This window comes from Moschus berezovskii, chromosome 2 (assembly GCF_049115385.1).
Source record: "Moschus berezovskii isolate FMDL1 chromosome 2, NW_MosBer_1.0, whole genome shotgun sequence".
Taxonomy (NCBI): Eukaryota; Metazoa; Chordata; class Mammalia; order Artiodactyla; family Moschidae; genus Moschus; species Moschus berezovskii.
In genome coordinates, this window is record NC_142461.1 from 14403904 (window position 1) to 14419594 (window position 15691).

Sequence of the window (15691 nt, forward strand, 5' to 3'; positions counted from 1 at the left end):
TGGCCCCTGCTGACCTGTCAGGTCCTGCTTTCCCCTCCCCCTAGGCAGCCAAACTCACTGTGAGGCCAAGTGGGCCAGTGGGAAGGACACAGATTTGGGAGTCAGACAGATGCAGATCTTATTCCCAAGCATGCCTAGTCTTGCTGTGTGCCCTTGGGCAAGTCGCCTCATGTCTCTGAGCTTAAGAATTTCCAACTGTACACAGAGATGACACTTCCTAATTCATCATGAGAATTAAATGATGAGAGATATGGGCCACCTGGAGCATAATAAGCTCTTAATGAAAAGGAGCTGCTACCCCCTTCGTGTTATCCCTTGAACATGCAAATACATTCCTCCCTCCACTCATCTGTTAATGGTATTCCCACCTCTTGGAATGCCCTTCCTCTACCTCAATCTGTCAAAAGTTTCTAGATTCCAAATGCCACCTCCTCCAGGAAGCCTGCCTAGACTAACTACACAGAGGTTTGGGCATGTAGGTCCCTTCTGCCCAGCTGTAGCTGTGAGTATCCTGGGCCCTGAGGGAGGATCTCAATCTCCCTTGACCTTCTTGCACAAACGGCCCAGCTCTGAACTGCCAGAACCAGGACAGGCATCCAGCAAACAGCAGATATTCCTGAGGGTTCCTCCACCCTAGCCACACAGGGCCACTCTAGTCTCACCCCAGGTACTGGCAGGCGGGGTGGGCACAGGCGCTCTGCCACCTGAGAAGGTCTACACACACCTGCTACTCCATGATCCACAGACCCTGCCCCCCAAACTCTACACAGTGCAGCCCCCTCAGCCTCCTTTGTCATGAACATGTCAAAAATAACCACGATAATCATCTCTTTCACAGGGAGACAGCAGTGCAATTTACAAAGCAGTCCTCCCTTCCCAGGGTTCTCTACATCCTCCCTGAGACTGGCCCTAGAGCCCCAAGTAGGCACCAACTGACCCCCGAAACACAGTTCTGTCACGTCCCTCCATGGCTCCCCATCTCAGCAGTGTATCAGGATCTGGGGGTGGGTGGGGTATGAGGGAAAGGCCAGGGCAGAGGAAGGCGGCTCTTATAAATTCCAGGCTCTATCTCTGCAGTACAATGCAACTGGGTACATACACCCCACCAGAATGCCAGTTCCCCCTCCAACAACTTCCTCCCCAGGCTGTTGGCCTATCTGCCCAGCCTCCCGACAGAGCTAGCTGGGTCTCTGCCACGTCCCCTACGTGACCAGGAGCTCCCTGAGAGCAGGGACTACGTCTGACTTATCCCTCTTCCCCCACCCTGCCTAACCTCTCGCTTCCTTAAGGCCCTCTACCAACAGGATGAGGTCCCAGTGTTTGGGGGCAGCAGTCAGAGCCTCGGCCCTCATCTCCCACCGCTGGGGCTACCATCTAGTAAAGGCTGCTCTACTAGAGCCCCTGATCCACACACCATGCCCTAGCAAGGGCAGCTTCCTTTACCTTGAAAGCCCTTCCCCTTGCATGGGGCAGTGGCTTGGGGAGGTGCATAAACGTGCCACGGAATAACACTGGGCCCCTTTCCAGGCCTCCTTCCCGCAGAGTGACAATTTGCCAATCTTCCGGGGAGAGTCCGGTTTGGGCCTGCCGCCCTAATGGAAGTGACCGTACCCTTCCCCCCATTTATAACCTCGAAAATGTCCTGGTTTAGATGATAAATTATATGACCCATGTCACTTTTAATCCTTCCAAATGTATGAGAAAGAAGGTGTCTGTGCACTCTGAGACGTTACCACCATCCCCAATATCTGATGGTTTCTTTTTCAAACAAATCGAGAGAAAGGTTGAGCGTCAAGCTAGAATCTCTTCTTTTCTTTGGCTATCTCCAATTTCAGATAAGTGATACTTCTTTTCCATTGATGATATGGTATTTCTTTTTATTATATTAAATTTTAAAAGCCATTTGATTTAAAGAAAAAAATTCACAGGCCAGTGAATTCCTATTCACTCCTCAAAACCCAACTCAGAATCACCTTCTTCATACAGCCTTCCCACCCCTTTGTGGTTTAATCATTCACTCTTCCTCCTCCCTTGACATCCAGCACATATATTTATACCTATTGCACTAAGTTCTGACAACACACGCCTATTTATTAGGAATTTACCAGGCACTGTGCTAAGCAGTAACCCACATTCTCTTGCTTAATCCTCACCACTACTCTTTAGAATAGCTCCACTCTCCCCATTTTATAGGTGATGATACAGGGATGGGGAAACATGCCCGTGATCACACAGCTAGTCAGTGGTGGTGTCGGGGATTGAACCTAGGGCTTCACGACTTCAGCCGGTGGCCTTGACCAGCACTGAACTAGCGGTCACTCTCCCCCACCAGAGGGCAGGTGTGTCTACTTCACCTTGGATCTCATTCACTCAGAGCTGCTCCAAGACTTGGAACAAACTCCACTCTGATGAAGATTCAAAGATGTGTGTGATGGATGGGCCGGGGCTCCGTCCCCATTGAGATGTCTGGGGCAGGGGTAGGTGGCCTGTGTCCCACTCCCCATCCATGAGCGAGCCCACAGATTTCTAGCAGCAGAGATCTGGCTGGAAGGATCTTCCCGGAAACGTGCCACATGTGCTATGTCTCCCCCCGCCCCCTCTGAGAGAGGTCCTGCCTCCTCCGTGTCTGCACCCTAAAAGGCAAGTAGAGCCCCCCTTCCTGCCACTAGGCCAGGCTTATCAAAGGAAGACAGCAGGGCCTGACTGTCGAGGAGAAAGCCAGTCTAGGACTGAGTTAGGCAGGTGAGGGGCAGCTTCCTGGAGGAGACACAGCTTGAGCTGTGCTTTGAAGGATGGGAAAGGATAACCCAGGGTAAAGGGCATTCCAGGTGAGGGAAACAACCCAGCAAAGGCAGGGAAGCCAGAAAGCAGAGCGTTCCAGGGCCAGCAGGTGCCTGGGTTGAAAGGGTGAGCGAGAACTAGAGAGAAAGCGGGTGGCAGCTGGATTGGGGTGGGGCTGGAATGCCAGGCCGAGGAGTCTAGGCCATAACCAGGGCCGAATCAGGGAAGGGACACAACAGAAAACTGGGGGTCCTGAGGCCCCAGTGGGCCTTCCCTTTCTTCCACTGGGCATCCAGCCTTGTCCAAGTCACCCAAGCAGCAGTGGCAGAGCGGGATCTGAACCCATTCTTGACCACCCCAGGCCCAACACTCAGGGCACTTCAGGCTCACCTGGTGGCCATGCCTCCGGAATGGAGCCTGGATGATGGGAACAGTCTGCCAGTAGCATCTGGTCAAGGGTGGGACAGTGCCCCTGGAGGGAGGCAGGGAGTGTGGCAGAGGAGGGAAGGGGGTACAGGGACACTTTCGCCCAGATGTCTCCTGGCGCAGCCACACCTCAAGTTGAGGATCAGTGGGCAGGAACTGTGGGCGGATTCCCGGCTCCCAGAAGCTGGGCTCTGCAGTGGGTACCACCTCTACCCCCTGTCTTCCAGCCCTGGCCTCAGCCAGCCTCTGTGCCCGTCCTCCGCGGAGCTCCTTCCTGCCTGCCTTCCCTTTCTTCCTCTCCCCCCCACCCCACCCCACTTAACAGATTGCGGCAGCAAGATGGCACAAATTTATGGCTCAACTCACCAAAAATAACAAGAGATCTATCAAAGGCAGTTTGCGTGAAATTAACAGGCGTCTGTACCCTCTTGTCAAATGCACTAGGTTTTGAGGCGGGCCAACCATGCCCCTCCCAGCCTCATCGCTTTCCCAGTAGCAACCCAGCTCCACCCTGCTTGGCCCTGCGTTGAAAATACCTGGGAGGCCCCAGAGAAAATGAGCACTGCTCCCCTTGCCCCGGTGCCTGGTGGAGGGGCTGGGACGGGGATCTCATGCTTTCTGCTCACCACCATCCCACCGATCTTGTCCTCAAGCTGGCAGCCCCATGTGTGCCAGCCAGTTCTCCTGCAGCTGGTCCAAGTACCCACCTGGCCCAGTAGGGAGGAGGTGAGGGGAAGCACAGAGATGAGGCAAAGGGTTTGGTAGAGGTGATGCCGCCACTGGGCACAGAGTGCTCCAGGTCCTGATGTTGCCACTGGGCAACTCAGATGCCCCCTGCCCCATGGAACAAACTGAATCAAGTGTCCATCATCTCTTGACCCAGAGAGGTAGGCCCAAGGGAAGAGGTGGTGAAGAGGAAGAATCTCTTGCCTACCAAGGGAGAGGAAGGGGCTGTGCCAGTCCAGCTCTGGACACCAGTGTGCCCTGTGAATCCACTTAGAGCTGATGCCACATCACCACCACCCCACATGCAACTCCCTACAAAAGCCCTGCCTGCAGACCATCGCAGGGAGCAGCCTGGCAACATGCCAAACAGGGCAAGGGGCATGAGCTAGAAGCCCAGGGTTGCCTACTCAGAGAAGATACCAGGCTTCATGCCCAGAGACAACCAGCATCCAATCTCCACCCATCCTCAGTCCCAGAGGACCCTGCAGAGGCTCAGAGAATGGTGGGAACAATGGTGCCCTTCCCATCACCGGCCCCCTCTGACCCCTAAAGACACCCCAGCTACCAACCAATTCCTGCTTCCGGCTTCAGCCAAGCCCAGCTGGCTGCTTCTGGCTCTGTGCTCTACATGGCAGCCTGCCCGGATGGTGCCCGCCCAGGAGGGCAGAGCCTCTCTCCATCCACTGCGGACCACTGGGCCTATGGACCATAGGGAAAGCCAGACAAAAGAACCTGCCCTCTGCCGAGCACAATGGGGGAGGTCCCCACACAGTGACAGGCAGTGGCGGCCAGGCAGGAGGAGCCATAAACCTCCTGATATATGCCTGGCGTTCTCCACTGATGTTCGACAAAGAAGCGAAATTCAATTTCTTCCTGCAGGCACTAAATCCCAGGCCAGCCTCCAGGGCCCGTAGCCTGCCCACGGCCTGGCTGTCACTCCGATGGCTTCATCGACCGCTGTGAGAGGCCAAGGTGGCCTAGGGGAGAGGCCAGAGCAAGGCCACTGGGTACTTGCCATGGATGGGCATGATGCCAGAAGTCTCAGGCGGAGGCTGAGAAGTGGGGGAGGCCGAGAAGCATCTCCCCCAGAGCCCTGGGAGAGGCCATTGTCATGATAAACCGTCTCCAATTAAACCAGGACTATCTCCCATTTTACAGCCAGAAACACTGATGTAAGTAAAACAGTATCTACTCAGTGCAACAAAGACGGCTCCCAACTTCCGGGCTCTGTCTCCAAAGCAGGCACGGGAACAGTCCTATTCCTCCAATGCTCCCAGCAGCCCTCACGCGAGACCTCTTGTCTCCCTGTCAATGCTCTCAGCCTGATCCAAAAGGTCCCTTCTGACTTACATCTGTGCATGAAGCCTCCCGATGGTCAGCCAGCACATGTTATCCCAAATGGGGAAACTGAGGCCCAGAAAGGGGTGGGGGTGGGGGAACTCCCTGTTAGTACCAGAGCTAGAAACCACATCCCAAATATGCCTCCCTCCCACACCCACGTCCTGGGCCCCCTGGCCAGTCCCTGGCCCAGCCCCATTCAGCAGACACACAGGACCCAGCTGAGGGTTTCAGGGCCTGAAAGCTGCAGGAAGGAGGGTCGGCAGAAGGTGGCCGTAGCTGCAGGAACTGGGGGTGGGAGGGGGAGCAGGCAGGACTCAAGGGCTCGGAGAGCTTTTGCCCACTCAGCAGGAAGCTCCAGCAGCTGGCGGCCTTGGTCCCAGAAGACGTGGGCCCAGAGGGGGAAGACAGGGGATGCTGGGAGCTGAGCCAGGCCAGCCCTCCAAGGCAGCCTCGAAGAAGCTAGGCCTCTTCACATTCTTCTGCTCCTTCCTCTGCCCTGACCCTGGGGCCACAGGCAAAACTCACTGACCCGTGTGGGCAGGAAGACGTCCCTGCACCCTGCCTACTCCAGCCTCCAGGCAACCTTGTCTGCTTGCAATGCCAAGGCCTGCTGCGGTCATTCCCAGCTTTGTACACACTCCTCTCTCTGCCTGGAATGCCCTCACCACTGCTTTGGCTTGGCTTGTTTCCACTTGCCCTTTTGATATCTGCTCCTGTATTGCTTCCTTCAGGAAGCCTTCCCTGACTGCCTAGCTAGGGGGTCCCCTCCCTGGGTTTATCATGCTCCTTTGCTTGATCTGTGCCCCCATTCATCCACCCAGACTGCAAACTCTTCCAGAGGGAGGTCTGACCCCCACCCCAATCCACTTTGGTGATTCCCACACTTGGATAAGGCAGAAACCAGAGGGGACACTGGTGAACAACCACATGAACACCCCAGGATCTGCTGAGATGGGCAGCATCAGTCCTCCGGACACCCCTGCCCCACCTGGGCCCTGCTCAGACTCACCATATCTCATCTCTGTGGTGAACAGGTCATTGCTGCTCCCCGAGTGCAAATCAGCCTCAGCAGGTGGGGCGGGGCCCCCGGGCACCAGGGCATTGGACAGGGTGTGGGCAGCAGGAGGACCCGGAGGCGTGGTGGTGGTGGCGGGGCCAGCCCCTGCCTCACCGGGGCAGCTGCAGCCCGGTTGGGCGAAGCCACAGGCCCTGCCGGCCGCGCGGCTGCACTCCTCACTCCAGCGGCAGAGGACCCCGCAGGTGAACTGGCTGGAGTTGTTGTTGTTGATGAGCAAGACCTCGACGAAGCGGAAGGCCAGGGCCGCGGGCTCCAGCAGGCGTGGGGCCTCGGAGGGCTCGGCCGACAGGCACAGCTGCACAAAGTTCTTGTCGAAGTGCAGGAAGGTGAAGGGGCCAGAGCCCCCGCAGAGCTCCAACCCCGCGGCTTCCTCCTCCTCCTCAGGCCGCCCCAGCTCCGACCCCGCCTGGGCCTCCGCCTCCTCGGGGCTGGGCCGCAGGCAGGTAAAGTTGACCAGGTAGTGGTCCAGGGGCAGCAGGCGAGGGGCGAAGTGGGTGCACACCTGCTCCTGGCGGTTGAAGCGCAGGTAGAGGGAGTACTTGGTTGGGTCTGGGTTCTCCAAGGTCCAGGAGCAGCCCGAGGCGATGGTAGGAAAGAGGTCCTGCAGTGAGAAGGCCCCGTAGAGCACGCCTGAGGCCAGGGCGGAGCAGGCGCTGGGGGCGGGGTCGAAGGCGGCGGCCAGGCGCAGGGACAGAATCACAGACAGTAAGAGGGGACAGGCTGGGGTCATCCTATGTCCCTTGCCCTGTGGAGAGAGACAGTGGTCAGTGGCCCTGAGCACAGCCAGCATGGGCTCCGACTCCCCTGTGGCCCGCTGCAGGTTGTAGCCTCGTGGCGAAGACTAGGTTCTTTTAAGTCACCCAGGTCCCCCTGTGTGATCTGAAGCCAGCAGATTTGACTTCTCTGAGCCCCAGTTCCCTGACTTCTTAAACAGAGGCATGAGGAAAGGATCTGGAATCTCGTACGTCCCTAAGAAGCATTAGCTGTAACGATGACTATACCACTCCTCCATCAGTCCCATCCGCCGCCAGCATCTCAGCTGATGTTTAGATCCAGCCCCAGCCCCAGCCCCACCACCCAGCTTGTATTATTCTCAAGCACGGCGCTGCTCAGAGTCGCAATGAGTCGTGATCGGCTGTGAGGCGTGTCACACACAATCCAGCAGTAATTGTCAAAGTAGCGATGTTTGACAACGATTTGCTTTTTTATAAATCAGAGCAAATCAAGGTTATTCCCGGAACAATGTCATTCTCAGTCACTCTGCTTTACTGAGTGGGAGAGAAAGGGGAGGAGTTACCGCCTGTATGCCAGGGACTGAGCACCGCCTGAGCCATGCCCATGGGAGGGCATCGCAGGCATGAAAGTCATGACTACCGCTGTGTGGACTTCCTGCTGGAAACCAGGGGGAGAGGCATCTGCAAAATGGGTACATTGTTCCCCTCTAACTCCTCTTCCCCTCCAAGGGGTTATCCTCCAAGGCCTGGCTCCTGGCCTGCTAGGGCCTGGCCCAGGGAGGCCACCGAGCCGTCTTCCTGCTCTTAGCTGCCACAGCCCTTTCCTAAAAGTCTGCGTCATCCAATTGAGATCACTGTCCCCTGCTGTCTCCCTAGGGCTAGCTCACTCATCTCATGAACCTTCAAGCTCAAGGAGGGGAGACCAGCGTTCGTTGATTTCCACCTCCCCCCAAAGCACTAAGCTGAGCTCCCAGCAGCTGTGAATGGACTCCAGGCATGGGAGGGTAACTAGGACCCGAGCTGATGGACACACAAAGCAGTCACCCCCTTGTGGACAAGAGATGTGGGGGTGCTGCCAGTGTCTCTCACCTACCAGGTCAAGCAGAGCCACTGCCCACGGCCTCCAGCCCAGCTGTCCGGATGGCAGAGAGCTGTGCGTGGGCTGCCTGAGACCCACTTCCAGCCCTGCCCCCAGAAGGGATCCACACTGCCTCCCTCCTCCATGCCCGAAGCATAGATCACAGCACTGGATGGGCCCCTAGAGCCTGGTTGTTCCACATTAGAGGAGAAAAGATGAGGCTCCGAGAGGGGAGGCAGTGTGCTCAAGATCACCCCCAGAGAAGCCAGGCTGAGCCTGGAGTCCAGGAACTGAGGCCCCAGCCCGGTTTCTCCTACATCCACCCATAGCCTCCTGCTCTGTCCCCTTCCTGCTACTCAGGCTTCAGGCCCAAGCTCTACACAAACCTAGGATAACTCATAGAGTGTGGCTAGGTTGTCCCAGGACACAGCTGCTCCCCCAGGGAGCTGTGGCTGTTCAGGGGTCTAAACAGTGGCTGGAGGTGGGAGTGGGAGGGGGGCGATGGACAGGAATTAGAACCCCAGAACTCCAAACCCTGTGCAGCCTGCAGGGAACGCCTCACTGCCCCAGATCCCATGTGCTGCCACTCTGAGCCCGGCCCCAGGCCCTGACCACAGACACACACTTGCCCATCCTGGGCCACAGAAGGGAGGGGAAGCAGGTTCCAGGCAGGAGCATTGATTGGGGAGGAACCGCCCCAACCCTTCTCCAAAGACCCACCTGGAGTTATTCAGCAGAAGCCAGGATAGGCTGTGCCTCTACTCCACCTGGCCCCAGAACTAGAAAAGGGACCAGACCCCTGGCCTTCTCGCTCCATATCATGCCTGTCCCAAACCAACCGTCCAGCCCAGCCAGCCTGCTGCAGCACCAGGTACCGGCAAAAGCCAGCAGCTGACGATGAGTGACATCCAATCCCCCCGCTGCCCCCAATTATTTTTAAGCAGGCTGCAAAATTCAGGCCGTGGCTGCAGTTCAGCAGAGGGGAGGAGGGGGCTCATTATAACTGGCCTTGTCTCCCCCACTGAGAGCAGATCAGGGAATCTCCACGCACAAACTCACCAACACCCCTGTGCCCTACAGACATGCACACAAAAGTGTGGATGCACAGACACATGTCGAGCCAGGCATTCTGCATGTGAAAAGATAACCCATGCACAGAAATCAGTGTAAACCCCAGATGAGTGAACTCAATGCACACGAGGTGCACACACTCACATGTACAAGGCTGTCAAGAGCCAGACGCTCATACACATGTATAGAGATGCAAATGTACTCTTCATTGTGAACACACACACAGGTGTTTGGTTCTTTGAAGCTCAGCCTATGACAGCTAAGTAGCACGCAGGATCTGACCTGCTGCTCCTTCCTTGGTGTTCCTGAAACAGCGACTCAGGCCTCGAGCCCCAACTGTCTGTCGGAGACTCCCCGGCTCCCGCAGACTCCGTAAGCTCCAACTTGCCAAAAAGCACTAGGTCTCTTATCCTTCAGAGCCACAGCCTGGCTTCTCCAGAACTGAGTCACCTCTAAGCCCTGCCCAAGCCCCCTACTCAAGTGAGTCTCCTTCAGACACCTCCCCTCACATCAATTCTGGCATTTCACCCTGGGTGTGTACGACTCTTGTTGTTCTTGCAGTGACGTAAGACCTTTTAGGGGTCCCTCTTTATATCACTCCCCACCCACAAAACAAGGCCAGTAGCCCAATTCTAAGCTGGGTCAGAGACTGCCTGCCCTGGGAAGGGACCCAGAAGGACCCCTGCCTCACAGACAGCTCAGATGGTCACCAGCTGTGAGTAGCCTCCCTGAGCCTCAGTTTCTCCCTCTGTGGAGCAGAGACCCAATCCCTGCCCTGGGGTTCCCAACTTGGAGCCAGTCTGTGGGGGAGACCCCTCGCACCACCTTTTTCCCCTTTACCCCCTTTTCAGAACCTCAGTCTCTCCTCTTTCCTGCTGAGGGTAGAGCTGCTGCCTCTGAAGTCTCTTTGGGTTAAACCTCAGGGTAGCTTTGCCACCTGCACGTCCAGGAAGAACACCAAACCTTCCATGCACAGAGCCAGACAGGAGGGGTAGGGAGGTCAGCTCTGAGGAAGAACTTCCTGGGTCCGGAGGTTGACCGAGCGGATAATCTGAAGGCCACCTCCCTCAAGACCTCTCTGGGCTGAGAGGGGTGAGGAGCTGGTTGGAGTCATCTCAGTTTCAGGGATCCCCTCCTCCAGCCACAGGCTTCCTTCGCCAGCGTGCCTCTCTGCCGCCCTCAAACGTGAGAATCCCACCCTCTCTCCAAGCACACTCAGGCCCGCTTCCTCCCTGACCCCACAGGCCTGGGCGTCCCTTCTTCACCAGTGAGGGAATCCGAGGCTTCTCCAGCAGCTGGAAGGACCAAGACCAGACTGGAGCGGGAGGGGGCATGGTGGGCAAAGAGCTGGGTCTCCGGGATCCCTGGGATCGAGCCCTAGCCTGCCGACGGCTGGAAGCAGGGGCGCGGGGTGGTGGGGGCGGGCGGCCCCGAGCGGGGGCGGGGCGCGTCCGCGCGCACATCCGTCGCGTTTATCCACCTGGCAGCTCCAATTCGCCTGCCCGTCACTCACCCTCCGCCTCCCGGGCGCTCGCGGCGCGGCCGAGCCCAGGCCGACACGCGGGCGGCGACCCCCACGCAGCGCCTCGAGGTCCCCCGCCCTGGCCCCGGCCGGGGCCTGGGTCTTCAAGGACCCCTCTCGCGGAGCTCTGGCACCCGGAAGGGCACAAACCCTCCATCCAGCCTCGAGAGCCGACGGGCCAGACCCAGGGGAGGGGCGGCCCTCCCTCTTCGGCGGGCAGAGTGTCTGAGGACGCGGGGGGCTCCAGGGCCCTCCCGCACCCCGCTAGGATGCGGTCCCCCAGCCCCCCCGGGCCGGGGGGCGGTGCCGTGCAGGCGGCGGGGGAGGGGTCGGTGACTCAGCCGCCCTCCGCCCGCCTCCCGGAACTTTGCAGCAGCTGGAGCCGCCGTTGCTACAGGAACCGAAAGCTTTTGTTCCCCAATGTCAGGGTTGCCCGGGCAGGCGGGAGGCTACGACTCCCCGTTGGGCCCCAGACCCAGCCACGCTGCCCAGAGGGCTTCCGGCCCAGCAGAACGTCATGGATTCGAGCCTTCCCTCTCCCCTTTGCCCGCCAAAGCCAGGTCTCTTCCAGCTCTTGGGGGACCTCTAGCCAAGTTGCCCCCTAACTCTGACCTGGAGCACTAACTGCCCTGGAAAGTTCCTGATGGCATCTCTCCTCCCGAGGGGTAGGTAGTGGCTCTTCTGTGCCCCCATTTGCTGCTCTGGGACTGATTCCCCGAGTGGGCCCCCACTAAGAGGCAGCCTACCTTGGGGGACCTTAGCTGGGGTTCCTCCACCTCCCCAGCCTCTGCACCTGAGCCAGTATTTCAGAGGCCTTGGCTTTTCACCGATGCCCCTCTGATCACACAGGAGTCTAGCAGGGATGTTGAAGTATGGGTGAGGAGGAGGGGAGACAAATGGTAACTGGCTTCCTCGACCCATCATGATGGACCCTCGAGCTGTTTTCTGGCTTTATTATCCTGGAGGCTGGAATAGTGTCACGGAACTTGTCCTGCCTTTCTCCTCTGAGATTAGGAGTGGTGTGGAGTGGAGAGGGGCTTGACCTTGGCCTTGAAGAGGAAATAGCCCAACACACCTATCATTGTCAAGCATTATTAGGTGCTAGACTCTCTATACAAACTACCTAATACCATTAGATACCATTAGATATATGAGGCAGTTATCACTGACCCATTTTATGGAGGGCCAGTTGAGACTCAAAAAGGTTATATAGCTTGCCCAGGTCACACAGTTTTGAACCCCGGTCATCCAACCAAAAGCTGAGTTTCTAACTACTTACTCAGCTCTATTTCCTGGAGGTTGGGAGAGAGGGAAGAGGGCAGGGACTCGCTGAGACCTCACTGTGGGTTACAGAAATGCCTGCCACACACACCCACCCCAGGCTGCACCTAGCTCCTTCTGAAGAGTGATGGGGGAGGGGGAAAGAAAAAGGGAGGGGAAGGCAGGCAAGGGAAGAGGAGGGGAGAAATCTGTCAATCTTGGTCCAGGGAAGACCCTCCCTCAAGCCCCCCCCCCAACCCAGGGCATACCCTGCAGGGTCCACACTGACCCTCACCTCTGTCGCAGCTCCAGGGATGCTCCCTAGGTCCCCTTTCTGTCCCAGGCAAGGCCAAGTGGATTCCCCCACTGCCTACTTCAGGCCCAAGCCAGAGCCCACCTTTGCCCCCACCCCCACCTAGTGGGGACTGCCATGGGTTAGACAGACAGAGGCTCCCCGGGGACACCTGCCCAAGCCCAAACAATCCCAACCAGACCACCTCAAATCCAGGGGCCAGTCCTGCTGGTCTGTACCTGGGGGCTCACAGGGCTCCCGGGATAAGCCCTCCTGCCCACCCCACACCCCATCCCCAGAGCATATGGCCAGACAACCAGGACTGTTCCCGCGCTGCTAGCATCAGGGGGCACCCGGCCTCGCCCACCAACCTCCTCTCCTCAGGGACTTCCCAGCGCCAGTCCCGCAGCCACCGCTGATGCTCGGGCTGCGGAAACCTAGGGTTGCCCGCGGGAGGAAAAGGGGCGGCGGGTCCAGGACTGCGGGCAGGGGGCGCCAGAGGACGCCCAGGGGCCCGGCCGGCAGCTGGCGAGGCGGACAGGCGGGCAGCATCTCTTGGCCCGGGAGCCCCTCCCCCCGCGGGCACCAGACCCTTCGCCCGCTCCGCACTGGCCGTGGCGCGGAGGACTTCCCTCGGACCCAGCTGACTGCGGGAGTGGCCGCCAACTTCAGAGCCTACAACCCTCACCGCCCCCCCCCATCGTGCCAGCCCCCGGGGCTGCGGGAGGGTGCGTTTGGTGCCCAGCTCTATGCCCTGGGGGTGGAAAGAGAGGAATAGGGGATGGACAGAGAGACTCTGACCAAAGATGGACAAGGGAGGCAGGGATGCGGGGCCAGTCGAGATCCCAGGCTGGAGAGGAGGGGGCTCGGAGTAGACATGGGGGACACGGCCCCAAGTCCAGGCTGAGGGGGAGGGGACTTGCAGCAGAGATTGGTGAGGGATAGCGGGACGCCCGGGCAGATATGGGGGAGGGGGCAATCAGGGCAGAAATAAGAGGGGGAAGCATGGTCGGGTTACTGGCGCGGGGAAAGGCAGTAACTCTGGGCAGACATGGACGGGGACAGGAAGGACTCTGTGCAGAGATGAAGTGGAGGGGAGGAGCAGGCTTCAGCCCCAGACGAGGAGAAGGGATTAACGGGGGAGACACAGTCGAGTTGCAGGTTGGAGACAGGGATTCTATTCAAGGGTGGGGGCGCAACCCCGGATCCAGGCTGAGATCGGGAAAAGACTCGAGGCAGCGATGGGGGTAGGTCTGGTCAGAGCCGGGGGACGAGGGCGAGGGGCTTTGGCAGAGATAGGTAAGGAGAAGGGGGACAGAAAGGGGACTCACCAGAGATGAAGGGGACCTCGGCCCCAGGCTTGTAAGTTCCCAAAGAGATGCGAGTGGGTAAATAGATGCCGAAAGAACTCAGTTCGGGCGGGGGAGAATTCAGCAGAGGTGGGTTGGGGGAGCGCCCCTAGTCCGGGCCGGTGAGGAAATCGGGACCGCGCCGGGAGGGCTCGGTGCGGGCCGGTCGCGGTCTGGGGCCGAGCACTCACCTGGGCGCCGTCAGCAGCAGGAGCGGGGGCCGGCGCTGGAGGAGGCGGCCACGGGGCGCAAGTTTGCCATCCCTAAGGCGGGGGCTTGGCCGGGCGCGGGGCAGCTCGCTGCAGCCGCGCGGAGGGCCGAGGCTCCCGCTCCGCGGAGCGGCGGGTGCAGAAAAGGCGCCGCGGAGCCGCGCGGGGCGGGCGGGCGCCGGGCCGGGCGCGGGCTCCTGCCGCCGCCTCCTCGCCACGCCGCCCCCCACCTCCCGGCTCCCCGCTCCCCCGCCCTGAGCACCGCCCGCGCCGCGCGCCGCCTCCTATTCGCGGGCGGCGGCCGCAGCCCAGGGCTCTGGAAGCCGGCGCCGCATCCTCCTCGGTCTCCGAGCGCCGCCGCGGCCAACCCGGGCTCCTCCGGCCGCTCCGGCCGCTGCCCGCAGCGCGCGCCGGGCCGAGTGACGGCCGAGGCGGGACGCGGCGCCTGCGCGGGCCGGGCCCGGGAGGGGGCGCGCGCCGGGCTGGGCGCGAGGAGCCGCGGGAGAAGGGGCGGGAGGGGGTGAGGGGGGTGGGGGCGACGCGCGCCGCCTCCTGTTAAAGGGGGAGCAGCGCCAGCCGAGCCAAGCGCACCCTCCCCCTCCCCGCCCTGGGCCCCCGGCGCCGGCGCGGGAGAAGCCCCGGGTAAGCCCCCGCCCCTCCCTCGGCCTCCTGGACCGCAGGATGAGGCGATCCGCGACACCACTCCAGAGATACCCCAGGCCCGAGGCATCTCGCGCAACCAGGGTCTCTGGGGCCCTGAGGGCTGAAGCGTTACCACCCCGCTTCCCCCGTGTGCACTGCAAATTGCATATCCCTGTGCATGCGGGTGCCACTCGTGTGCGCTGAACTTTGCATATGCTTATGCATACAGGTGCCCTACGTGTGCCCTGCAATGTTGCCTGGCTCTGCATGCAACCTCCACACACATACACGGTGCGTTAACGTGTGCTCAGATCCTGAATGCATGTTGCTTGTTCCTGTGGGTAAGGATGCCATATATGTGCAAGCTTCCAAGTGCCACATATGTGCTAAATGCTGCGCATCACTTGTATGTCGGAGCCACACGTGTTCACTGCAGTGTGCTGTGTTTGGTGCATACTCTTGTGTAAACTGGGCCGTGTTGCATGTCCCTAGGCACGGGGATGCTACACGTGTTTGGTGTGTTACATGTTTTCCTGAGGGCCTGTCTATTCCCTCAAGTGCCTTTCCTTGTGCCAGGGGCGCCCCCATGTTGCATCTGTTTGTGTAGAAGCAGCAGAAACCTACAGGCCCACCCCCTCCCCATCCTGGCAATGCACCCAGGAACAGTTGGGTGGGGCCAGAGCTCACACGGTAAAGGTGGCACTCAGGGAGATGCCCATGGCTCGGGGCCCTGGTGGGGCGGTTTGTGGCCTGGGCTTGTTGCCACCAGGAAGGTGGGCAGACCAGGGACACACCACTTCCGCCAAAGACAAGTAGGTTAATCGGAGGGCTCTGGTCAGAGGAGTAGCCGGCAGGGGGCAGCTTTGCAGTGAGGGTGGGATGGTTTCAGGAACTCTACTTCTTGAAGATTATCTGACCAGGAGGAGGCCAAACCTGGAGAGCAAGGAAGTCCCCAGTCCACCCAATCCCAACCCCACCTCTCTACGGGAGCACCTTGAATTTGTGTCTCCTGGATATGGGGCAGAATAAGACCACTTCTTCCCAGGGGACAGTACCAGAGAAAAAGCCCCCGTCCCCTCCCTCCATCACTCGCCTCTCCAGCAGTCTCCGTGACATGTGTCGTGAGTGATTGTGAGAGATTATCGACTTTAATAGAAGGAGGTAATAAGGGGCGATGAAGGA

General features: G+C 59.4%; 1 protein-coding gene across 10 annotated transcripts in view; it reads right to left on the reverse strand.

The window, feature by feature from the left end:
• ADGRB2 (adhesion G protein-coupled receptor B2) overlaps positions 1–13992 on the reverse strand; it is a 36676-nt gene extending 22684 nt beyond the window's left edge. For 7 of the 10 annotated variants that reach the window (XM_088844495.1, XM_088844494.1, XM_088844491.1 and 4 more), the window contains exons 1-2: positions 10501–10622; positions 6284–7097 (exon numbers count right to left, since the gene is read on the reverse strand). In XM_088844495.1, coding sequence (XP_088700621.1) covers positions 6284–7097; positions 10501–10569 — 883 coding nt within the window. In that variant the 5' untranslated portion in view covers positions 10570–10622. Of the gene's footprint in view, positions 1–6283; positions 7098–10500; positions 10623–10748; positions 11050–13849 lie in introns of those variants that run through there. The other 3 variants (XM_055398344.2, XM_055398343.2, XM_088844500.1) reach the window with 3 other exon arrangements.
• Between the last annotated feature and the right edge of the window lie 1699 nt (positions 13993–15691).